We start from the raw sequence: 12124 nt of genomic DNA, 5'->3' as shown, positions 1-12124 counted from the left end.
GTTCCATAATTTCATTTATTTATTTATTATAATATTATATTGAAGATACATAGTAGCTATCGTCCGTCTTGCATAATATCTAAAAAAAAGTACCTATTTCGTGATACGTCACACTGAAGTGATCCTCAATTGTATAGCGACCTCCGTCTCATAAGCATGAAGGACATAATGACGACGCACGAGGCGTACGAGCTGCAGGACTTCTGCTTTGTGTGCAAGCGGCATATAGACGCCGCCGGAAATGTGCTAACACTGCAGTGGATACCCACTATACAAGCTGTGTTTTTGCAGGTGACCTGTGAATTGTGATTTATTAAACTAACTTCTGCCTGCGTTGTCCAAAACTAAAAAAAAAGTGCGTGTGTGCCGAGCACACGTGTCAGAAGTGAAAATTCTTTGGCAAGATTCAAAGATAACAAATTCCTCGCCTTATCAATGCGCCTAAAGAAGTTTCACTTCAAAAATACACTGAAGTATGGATCTGTTAAAATTTACTATTATTGTATAGCTGAGCGGCTAATTATAAATTTTATACAAGAAAATCCATTAGTCTCTATCCCATGATTATTAAAAAATGTACCTACCTATACTTTCGTAAGTGTAAATTGTCGTTCTTTTCGGTCAACTTGGTTGAACTTAAAATTATCATGTTATTCGCAAAATATGAACAAATAATAGATATTCTGTTTAATTAATACACACACTTAGTTAAAAAAATCACTAAACATATTATATTTATTTTTTAGGGTAGCAAAAAGAGACAAATCCCTGAACCTAAACAGGTGTCTAAGATGAAACATTTCTACAACTGCCTTGCTTGCATTATGACTTACAATTTGCAAACACTCTGCCTCAAGTCTATGAAAGAGTTTACCGATTATGTTATGGATGTTGGGGTAATACTTCTACTTATATATAATCGTAATACAATTTTAATAAAAATTGGAATAATTTTGAAATTTCGTATAATTTTTAAAGATCCAAGAGAGCTGCTCGAAATTTTTATACAAGATTTCAGAATTTTCCAGATATTCGGAAAGGAATTCTTTGCCATTCAATTTGATTTATTTTCAGGGCATGAATCAGGGATTCGTTGTTAATTTAGCATTTCAAGATGATGCCATACAATTTGAGCCTTCCTTTAAGCAATTTAGAGATCAGCTTTGTCTTTTGTACGATTTCATAATAGACGCTTGTCGGCAGTCCCCTCGCTTGGAAACTCTGTTGTATCAGGATTACGTGATTACAAGTAGGGTTACATTACGGGTTAGTTCACATTTCAAAATAAACTTCGTGTTTGCATTTTATATCACTGGATAATTTCTCTTTGGTTTCAATTTTCAGCCAGTCATAGATAATGATTTAGTTGAAGATTACAAAAAGAAGATAGCAGATTTAATTAATGAGCAGAGAATAGGCCCTGAATTGCGCGTTCAGGATTTTGATGATTACGTCTGCTTACTTAATGGGGAGGTAAGCTCCAGCTTTCTGTATGCGGGTACTATGATTGCGAAACTCATTTGCTCTCTTTGTTCTTAAATATCAATTAATACTGACAAAAATAATGTTTCCTAACGTACGTAACATGTGTGTTACAGTCAGCAGCAAAAGTAGAGAGCTTCATAAAATCGATACCCGAGAAAACTTTTGAGGAATACTGCGAAGAAGCGGTGAAATTTGTTAACTTGGCGCGGGAAATACCATCCAAGTTGGAAGGCACGATCACGATCGGCATGTTTCGTATGCAGAGAGGGGATTTGATCACTTCCTTGAAGGGAGCTGCTACAAGATTAGCTAATACTCTGTTGAGAAGAATGACGGAGGATTACCAGAATATGATAAGATCGTTAGCATCATTATTTTTGAAAATATACGTATAATTATTTTCGCACCTGCTTTCAATCTCGATTAAATACTTATGATTTTACATTATTTCAAATTATTTGTGCGCCTTAAAATTGTATTAGTTAAGAAAACTAGCAAAGTACATTATTACAAATACTTTCTCCACAATTTTTATTTTGATAAAAATCAAAAATAAGAGAAAAATATCATGAATTATCTACTCTTCTATACCATAAAAAATATTTTTCACATCTACCCTCAATTTGTTCAAGCATAAATAACCAAATATTCACTACAATACGTACTATAGCCCCACTTTATCCCAAATCAACAGCATATACGACGAGTACTCCACCATAGCCACAACCCTGCTAACTCCACCACCCGATACAGCCGCTCTTATGGACCTTATAGCCTATTGCAAGAAAGTAGAGGACATTCTGTTAGACGAAATGGAAGACAAGTTGAGAAATGTACTGCGGTATATTATCTTCCTCGGGGACTATACTACGTTCACACCGTTAGAGATGAAGGCGAATAATCAGACTTTCCATTGGTGGGTATAGGTACAAATGGGTTGGAAGTTTAGCCATGATTTTCTTGGCACTTGTAGTAGTTACATCATTTTCCTTTGTAATTCTTTCAGAGGTATATATTTCTAATGTTTTCAGCGTTACGATATAATAATAAATTGTTTATAGTATTGTTTGGGTTTACTGTTTTGAATAGGTATAATTTATGATTGTCAGGTATGGAAGAATGCCAGGAGTAACAGAGGAGTGTAAAGTGATATGCGATCAAAAGAAGATAGAATATCAAGAGCTATTAAAAGTAAGTTTATCTGTTTTCTATGTGATTTGTGTATTGTTAGTGGTTTGGTAATATTTTAAACTGAAATAAATTTTAACTTTTACGAATAAAATCGTATATAAATTGATATTCCGATATAACTGTTTACATTTGAATGAACAGGTCCGCATCGCCAAGTTTATCGAAGATCTCGATATATTCGAGGAGCAATGCAACGAACTGCAATATTGGGGCGATATCAACGAATTGCCCAAATACGTTACCCGTGCGCGGCGCCTTGATGAAAAGTTAGATTTTTATAATATATTACCACAATTTCAGGTTAAATTGGATATTGGAGATTCGTGCAAAAATATACCTTGAATTTTTCGGCATTATTTTTTGGGTATTTTATTTTTGTAGCGATTTTTTTTAAAGAGTGAATGCAGTAACATAATTATACTTCACAGTTTTAACACAATAATTTTGATGTTAGGTTAGCTAATGCATTGGTAAAGATCGATCAGTTCAACGAAGAGGAAACATCATTTGGCTGGGAAGTGTCGCAGTATCCCAAGAGAAAAGCTGTATACGATAGACTTGTGCCCTTCAAGAAATTATTCGACGCTGGCTATGATTTCCTTGAAAAGTATAATAATTGGATGAAATCTAGGGTAATTTAAATATTTTGAATATAATTTCCATGTAGAGTAGGTAGAGCATATTATTGTGTTTTAAATAAGAAAGTATTCATTTTAAAATAATATTTTATTTAGGTGGGTAGCTACGACCCAGAGGATATTGAAGGCGATGTTGGTTATTATTATAAAATTGTTTACAAATTGGAAAAGTCTTTCCAAGAAAGTCCTGCTACGTTTCAACTTGCTCAATCAGTTCGGTGAGAAATAAAAACTTTATTTCCTTTTAAAAATACTTATTTTGAAACTCTTTAAGTAGTAATATTTATTATAAATAATTATTTTGTCATTTCTCGGAAAGTTTTATCGATGAGATAGTTCATCATACTGCAATTTATGAAATTGCAAAAAGAAAAAACTTCATACGTAAATCCTGTAAGCTCATATTGGTTTTGATACGTAAAAATGTAAAATAAAATTTTAAACTTCAGGCAGAAAATGGAAGATTTCAAGACTCACATGCCCATAATAAATACTCTCGGTAATCCGGGTATGAAACCTCGCCATTGGGAGAAAGTATCAGAAATTGTTGGCTTCCCAATAGTAGTTGATGAGGAATTGTCACTAGAGAAAGTGATTGATTTCAATCTAGTGGACTATATTGAGAAGTTTGAGAGCATTTCTGAAGCCGCAACTAAAGAAAATAACCTGGAAAAAGCTTTGGATAAGATGATGAAGGAATGGGCGGACCTTAAATTCGATATCCTGCCTTATAAGTCAGTGATTATTCGATTTTTTCTTATTTTTACTTGTATATAATACTATTTGCCAATGAGTTGTTATATTTTAGGGACACTGGCACTTATATTCTATCGAGTGTGGACGAAATTCAGCTTTTACTGGATGACCATATTGTCAAAACACAGACGATGAAAAACTCACCGTATATAAAACCATTTGAAGAGACTATTATGTAAGCCAACTTAAAGATATCCTACTTTATTAATATTTGAACATCCCCTAAAATATTTCTTTTTTATTAGTGACTGGGAAGGGAAGTTAGTGTTACTTCAGGAGATATTGGACGAATGGCTGAAAGTTCAAGCTACGTGGATGTACTTGGAGCCTATATTCTCTTCGCCTGATATTCAGCAGCAAATTCCTGAGGAGGGAAGAAGATTCAGTGCTGTTGATAAGGTAATGACAAAAGAAATCGGAATGTTCAATGGTTAATAGAAATTAGAAAAATTATGATGACTGTCAATGACATTAGTATGGTTATAAAATGATGATGGTATACTACTTAAAATGAAATATGTAGTAATTTAAATTATTGACGTTACCACAATATACATAAAAATAATTTAGAGGTAGTTTTGTAATTTTATTTTTGTTTAATCATAGATGTGGCGAGAAATTATGAAAGCAGCTTTCACGGAACCGCGTGTACTTGACGTTATAACCATCGAGAAAATGTTGGACAGACTTAAGAAATCCAATAATCTCTTGGAGATGGTCCAACGTGGTCTTAACGCGTATCTTGAAAAGAAGCGCTTGTACTTCCCGAGATTCTTCTTCTTATCCAATGATGAGCTGCTAGAAATTCTATCCGAAACAAAAGATCCTATGCGGTGGGTATAGATAGAATATTTTTTGTTTTTAGGTCTATTTTGTATGTAGGAATAATTACCACAAAAGTCATCCATTATTCCATTTCGTTTTGAAAAATTTTCTATAAAATCATGCTAGTTTCCTACATTTATGAAATCACTTATTTCATTTCTCTTTACGTTAATGCCTTTAAAAGTTGATAAGTGTAGAGAAAGGTACGTTCCAACTTATTGCTATAAATTCGAGCTAAGCTTTTCAAACATAGAGTAGGTACGCTTTAAATGTCAGAGAAGCCTTTCAACTCTAAAATTTACACAAAAGATTACTTTTTCTTTTCTTGCACTGTTGATGGAAGCACTTAGAACTGAAGTTAAAAGTTTATTTTTCATTGAAATTGTATTTAGCGTTCACCTCTGAATAGCTTTTTTTGTAAGAAAATGTAAGACGATATTCACAATAATATCGTAATTCATTTTCATTATAATTGTTCATACATTATGAATAAATGAATGACATTAATGTATGAACAATTATAATGAAAATGTTTTATTGCTTTGAAAATAAATACATACAATAAAGACAAGACTTAACAGAAACAGCAAAGGACGGCCTTATCGCTAACATTATTTGTAGGAAGACAAATTTAATGAAATGCAAAAAAAATAAATATGTATAAGAAATATGCTCGTCAAAGTTTACTGAAATGTAATTTAAGTTTTGTTCTACTTTAATATATGAAAACATAAGCATCGATGAAATTATAGTGTCCAACCGCACCTCAAGAAGTGTTTCGAGGGCATAGCGAAACTATCGTTTACCGAAGACATGGTGGTGACTCACATGCGCTCTTCCGAGGGAGAGATCGTGGAGCTCACTATCACTATCAATACCGCTGCGGCTAGGGGACAAGTGGGTTTTGAATTATTTTTTGTTTTTTATAATGAAAATTAAATGTGTATATTATTAGATAATTAAATGGTAGTATATGAACAATGTATGGTAGGTACTTCTTAAATTTTCAACTTTTTTTCTCATATTTCTCTAATCCACATTTATTATAATTATCCATCTTCGAAACCAAAATCTTAATGCCATAATATTAAAATTGAAAACGCCCTACACTCTAAATACACCAACTTTTGTTAATTTCTTCCACGAAGATCGCTCATTAACCACATAAAAATGCGTTACCAAAATATTTTTTTCAATAAATAGCTCTCTCTAAATATTCAAATGATATAAATTGTTTTCTTTTAACATGATTTAGGTGGAGAAATGGTTGTTAGAGCTGGAGATAGCAATGAAATCGTCTGTACATCACGTAGTGGCGTTATCGTACGATGATTACTTGAAACGGCCAAGGGAGAATTGGGTGTTGATCTGGCCGGGACAGGCTGTGAGTTGTTTCCTTTTTCAATAATACTAGATTTTGTCTTTATTCGAAATTTTGATGTAAAATGCGAAAACTTTACCAATATGTAATTTGTACGTAAATGTCGTATTAACACTCATGTTAATACGACATTTTCCATAAGTGCAGTAAGTCCAATAAAACTTAAAACGAATCATATCAAATCAGGTACAATGTATAGCGATGACATTCTGGACGTCCGAAGTAACGGAAGCTATCCACATCAGTATACCGGCCATGAGGGCTTATTGGGATAAGTGTAACTACCAAATTTCCAAGATTGTCGACTTGGTCAGAGGTGAACTGAGTTTGCAGAACAGGATAACATTGGGTAAGCTATTATTGTCTCAAACCTGTTAACAGGGATATTTTTCAGGGACTTATTTTTTGGGTGTACTAGGTTAAAGTAGTGAAGTAGTAGGTCCATAATAAAATTTCATATTTCAGGTGCTTTAGTAGTATTGGATGTGCATGCAAGAGATGTGTTAATGGAGCTCATAGAATTCAACGTGCAAACTGATAATGACTTTAATTGGCTATCTCAAATTAGGTATTACTGGGAGGTAAGTCACTTCCTATTGCTTAATTTTAATTTTCTGTGTGATATTTTAAAATTTGACTATAATTCATACAATTTTCTTTGTGTGCAATTAGAACAAAGTAAATTTATTTTATAGAACATGTAATTATCATCAATTAAATTTGGCAGGAACAAGAAGAAGACCTAAGTTGGCAGATAGCAACAAGAATGATAAACTCCCAACTCATGTATGGTTATGAATATCTCGGTAACACAGGAAGACTAGTGGTGACGCCGCTCACTGATCGGTGCTTTAGGACGCTGTTTGGAGCCTTGCATCTTAATCTTGGTAAGTTTTTTTAGAGATGGGTGAAATTTTATATGCGATGTATGTTTTGGTTGCAAAAGATATCCTAAAAAGAATGAAAGAGGTCTTTGTTGAGGTAGGTAACCAATGCGTAGAGCTGACCATTTTAGAATTTAATTCATATACATAAATTATAAAGTATTATCAATTTCTTGAAAATATGCTGAAAATGTTTGTTTTTGAAGGTGGAGCACCAGAAGGGCCAGCGGGAACTGGAAAGACAGAAACTACGAAAGATTTGGCTAAAGCAGTCGCTAAACAATGTGTAGTGTTCAACTGTTCCGATGGTCTGGATTACATTGCACTTGGGAAATTCTTCAAGGTACGATTTACAAACGAATCAGATAATTTATGCTTATTGTATAAATCTTTTGTTATGTGTTCATTAGTAATAAATTAAACTAAAAAGCTTTGAATGATTTTATAAAGAAAAAGATTAGATAAAGACACTTGAAGTTTTGGTACTTTTCTCCAATACACAAACTACCTTTTTTACTCATCTCATTTTTGTGTATCTTTTGACTTGCAGTATATTCAGTGTCATTGATGACAATTTTTTTTTGAAGTGAAACGGGGTTGGAAAAAAATTTAGTGTAACATGTTTTCGTTACGCGTGATATTTTTCCGTTACGCGCCATCTTTTTCTTATCCCTACCACGCGTGATTCGACGTATTTCTGTCAAGTTGCATATAGTAAATTATTTTTTGAAAAATAAGGTTATAAAGAAGTTTCACTTCTTACGTGTGTACACGCACACATTTTTTTTGTTATTTACTCCATCAAACGTAGGCATACGCAAATAGATTGCTTGCCGTTAATTTTCCATAATTTAACTTTTCAATCAGGGTCTCGCATCTTGCGGTGCTTGGTCCTGCTTCGACGAGTTCAACCGCATCGATCTCGAAGTGCTATCAGTAGTGGCGCAACAGATCCTGTCCATACAACGCGGTATTAACTCGGGAGCTACTGAACTGTTGTTTGAGGGCACTCTGCTGCACCTGGACAAGAGCTGTGCGGTGTTTATCACTATGAACCCTGGTTATGCGGGACGGTCAGAACTACCGGATAATTTAAAGGTTAGTATCGCGACATAGAGACATATCGGGATATAGCTTCGTAGCGGTGGCATAACTATGAATCCAGGGTATGCGGGACGGTCAGAACTGCCCGATAACTTAAAGGTTGGTATTTTGTCGCGATCAAGGTCTAGCCTTATGCAGCTTATGGTCTGGACCACATATCTCGACAAGTTCAACCGCATCGACCTGGAAGTGCTATCAGTAGTGGCGCAACAGATCCTGTCCATACAGCGCGGTATTAACTCGGGAGCTACTGAACTGCTGTTTGAGGGCACTCTACTGCACCTGGACAAGAGCTGTGCGGTGTTTATCACTATGAACCCTGGTTATGCGGGACGGTCAGAACTACCGGATAATTTAAAGGTTAGTATCGCCACATAGAGACATATCGGGATATAGCTTCGTTGCGGTGGCATAACTATGAATCCAGGGTATACGGTACGGTCAGAACTGCCGGATAATTTGAAGGTTGGTGAATTTGTTCAGAATATGCAGAACTAAAATTTTATCAATATTTCATGATGAAATAAAATTCCAAATATGTTTACTTGGTTGAAAGTCGTCGTCTTAATCGATGTCACTTAATATTCAAATAAAATTTAGTCACCAAAAACCAGATGGACGATCTTGATAAATGTTTATACAATCATACTAGAAAGGGGATATAGCAATTAATCCAAGGTTTTATTTCACAGGCGCTATTCCGCTCAGTGGCCATGATGGTGCCGGATTATGTGTTAATATCTGAAATCGAACTTTACGCCTTTGGCTATTTGAACGCTAAGCCCCTCGCTGTGAAAATCGTCGCTACGTACCGGCTGTGCTCTGAACAATTATCCTCGCAGAGTCATTACGATTATGGTGAGTATACCTAGAATGTTTAAATAATTGTAACTGTTATATTTTTTGGTTTTAGATTTTATTTGTACTTTTGGCTGCAGTGTGCTAGTTTGTTCGTAATTATTTAATGTTTTCTAATTATCATAAGTTCTATGTCTATTGGGATCTTAGGGGATGGGACTGGGACTTAAATTTACGCAAATACTAATACGTGAAAACGTTAAAATAGGAATGCGTGCAGTAAAATCTGTATTAAGAGCAGCCGGTGCTTTGAAACTGCGTTATCCTGATGAAGATGAAGATGTCATCCTGCTACGGTCAATTAAGGACGTCAATTTGCCCAAGTTCTTGGAACACGACGTGCCATTGTTTATGGTAAGCTTTATTTTAATTTTCAGCAAAATAATTTTTACTGTATTCATCCTTTTCGCACATATTTGTAAAAAAAATATCACGTAACAATATTTTATAGAATTATAATTGGTTATAAAGTACCTATATGAAATGTATTTAATGAATCTGTTAACGCATTGTTGGCGTATCACATACAAGTAAAACATTCAAAGGCAAGGGTCCAAGTCCCATGTCGAATTCGGTTGTTATTGGGTGCTCTAATGAGGAATTCATCAGTCAGACAAGACTTTGGAATTGTGCCCAGAGCGCAATAAATTTGTTCTTGGTCGGGCCATGGACTTAAATAAGTATACTGATGAAATGTGGGTGTAGAAATGTGTTGTGCCCTTTAAATACTATTGTAATTAAATAGAATGTTAAAGAACATTATTATTATCTTTAACATTCTATACTATTAATATGAAGAATCGAAAGATACAGCGGTACTTTTTTGATAAGTCATCAATTCTTAAAAGAATTGATGACTTATGATTCCTAACGTTTTTTGTATCCACTTTTCAGCAGTCAGTCAATATAGGCGTTATCCTTTTCTGTTTTTCGCATTTACATGTTCAGTTTTCATTCGCTATCTAATGCCTATAAACGATACCATTCCAATAGCTTTGACCACAAATATATACTCAGGGTATAATCGGTGACCTGTTCCCCGGCTTGCCTCTACCACAAGCTGGTTTGCCGCACCTCGTGGCGTGTTTACGCGAAGTTTGCGGCCCGCTCAACTTGCAGGCTAATGACTTCTTTGTGGAGAAGGTATGTATGATGGAAGGTTGGAGTTGGTAGATATAATGGCACAAGTGGGTTTTGTTATAGTTGAAGTTATTTTTGTACCATTGATTTTAATTTTACTAACATGAACGAAGTTTGTTCATATAATATTCCTAGGATCCTTACAATATTTTTTGGCAATTTTAAGTATTTAATTTGAATTTTATTCGCTCATTTCCTGATTTCTGTAAAATCTGTTAAAATATGTAGGTACTGCAACTATACGAGATGATACTTGTCCGCCACGGGCTGATGTTGGTGGGACTTCCGTTCTCGGGCAAAACAAAATGCTACCACGCGCTAGGACATGCATTGGCTTTAGTGTCTGAAAAGGTAATAATAGAAATTTTATATATTATTGTGGCCTGAATTGACAATTAGTTTGATTTTCCATCATTTTTGCTCTCGATCTTTGACTACATTACAGTTTGCTCCCAACGTTTCGATGGTGATTTCTGTTCAGGACTATTTAGCCTCAAGAAATGCCTATTATTATCTCGGTGTTAGTCCTCTGCCAAAAAATAATGACCTTATTACAGGGTCTAATGGAAGAAAACGCAGTAGAATGGACGGTGATAAACCCCAAGTCGATTACCATGGGCCAACTGTACGGGCAGTTCGACCCGGTATCTCACGAATGGTCGGACGGGATACTGGCCGTTAGCTATCGCGCGTTTGCTGTCTCTACTAATAATAATAGGTAATGTTGTGGTCTATGTCAGTCTAGGTAAGTCAATTGTAGGATTTAATTGAGAACGCAGTAGAATTGACGGTGATAAACCCCCAATTAGATCACGTCAAGCTGTTTGATAATACTTTATTGAATATCTTTAAAGAATGGCGTTATTGGTTTGATCTATGTTGCTTGGCAAAATGGAAAATTCATATGAATAAGCAGAATATTCTGCTTTGTAATATAACAATTCCGTTAGAGCTAGTGAAAAAATGCTACTTATAATCAATCAAATTCAATAAAATTATTGTAAAAACTAAAATCCATTAATTTAGACCACTTTACGTTTCACTGGTCTAAAGTTGTGCATTAACCATGTGGCGACTAAACCTAAATAGCGTTTAATTGGATTTTCTTCGTCGTACCCGACAATAGAACTTTCGAACAACAACCATTAAGGCCTAAACGGCAATCCATCTGCTAGATTAAATTGGTTGAAAATTTTTGTTAGCTGAAACTTTATTTCTCAACATTGTCACATGTGTCCTTTTCTCCTCTAAATAAACGCTTTTAATTTCTACTTTCATTATTCATCAAAAAATACAAAGTAAAAAGTGTAGCTTTATTTGTATTAACATCCCTGATTGCTGATACAGAAAATTATACTTGGGCTAAATAATAAAAAAAATAAATATTATAACTTATTGTGCCCAAAATTGTAACTCCTTAGAAAATGGTTAGTCTTCGACGGTCCAGTGGACGCGATCTGGATCGAGAACTTGAACACAGTGCTGGATGACAACAAGAAGTTGTGCCTCATGAGCGGCGAGATCATTCAGCTGGCGCCTACCACCAACTTGATGTTCGAGCCGATGGACTTGGAAGCGGCCTCGCCGGCTACGGTAAGACCTTAATAAAAGAATTTTTTAAAATTTTAAAGCAACATAGAGTAGAGAATAAACAAAGAATGAATGCTCACTTTACGCAAAAATATTGTAATCAATCCTTTGTGTATTTTTACAGATATATCTTGACATTAGACACAAAGTTATAAAAATTAAGGGCATAATGTCCTAAAAAGAACGCTCGTTTTAGGAAATATCGAACTTTATTAAGTTGCGAATGTTTATTGTTTTTTATTTTTATTACATCGACAATTCTCTTTAAAACT

The 12124-nt window shown here is 34.6% G+C and overlaps 1 protein-coding gene across 1 annotated transcript in view; it reads left to right on the top strand.

Annotated features, from left to right (window-relative positions):
- Window positions 1-12124, top strand: part of Dhc36C (Dynein heavy chain at 36C) — a 52714-nt gene that overhangs the window by 1124 nt on the left and 39466 nt on the right. Inside the window, exons 4-30 of the mRNA XM_089710096.1 lie at window positions 138-291; window positions 747-896; window positions 1075-1266; window positions 1345-1473; window positions 1599-1846; window positions 2180-2401; window positions 2595-2676; window positions 2818-2942; window positions 3131-3308; window positions 3411-3532; window positions 3764-4048; window positions 4123-4245; window positions 4316-4469; window positions 4677-4903; window positions 5648-5792; window positions 6151-6279; window positions 6463-6625; window positions 6742-6857; window positions 7004-7163; window positions 7367-7503; window positions 8028-8258; window positions 8957-9122; window positions 9331-9476; window positions 10140-10265; window positions 10491-10613; window positions 10820-10980; window positions 11684-11855. Coding sequence (XP_089566222.1) covers window positions 138-291; window positions 747-896; window positions 1075-1266; window positions 1345-1473; window positions 1599-1846; window positions 2180-2401; window positions 2595-2676; window positions 2818-2942; window positions 3131-3308; window positions 3411-3532; window positions 3764-4048; window positions 4123-4245; window positions 4316-4469; window positions 4677-4903; window positions 5648-5792; window positions 6151-6279; window positions 6463-6625; window positions 6742-6857; window positions 7004-7163; window positions 7367-7503; window positions 8028-8258; window positions 8957-9122; window positions 9331-9476; window positions 10140-10265; window positions 10491-10613; window positions 10820-10980; window positions 11684-11855 — 4366 coding nt within the window. The remainder of the gene's footprint in view (window positions 1-137; window positions 292-746; window positions 897-1074; window positions 1267-1344; window positions 1474-1598; window positions 1847-2179; window positions 2402-2594; window positions 2677-2817; window positions 2943-3130; window positions 3309-3410; window positions 3533-3763; window positions 4049-4122; window positions 4246-4315; window positions 4470-4676; window positions 4904-5647; window positions 5793-6150; window positions 6280-6462; window positions 6626-6741; window positions 6858-7003; window positions 7164-7366; window positions 7504-8027; window positions 8259-8956; window positions 9123-9330; window positions 9477-10139; window positions 10266-10490; window positions 10614-10819; window positions 10981-11683; window positions 11856-12124) is intronic.

The sequence above is a fragment of the Colias philodice genome, chromosome 2, assembly GCF_061535455.1.
Source record: "Colias philodice isolate Cphi_HAF_F1 chromosome 2, ilColPhil1 Martin Lab GWU primary, whole genome shotgun sequence".
NCBI lineage: Eukaryota > Metazoa > Arthropoda > Insecta > Lepidoptera > Pieridae > Colias > Colias philodice.
Note: the sequence above shows the minus strand (reverse complement) of the source record. Positions and strands in the feature narration are given on the sequence as shown.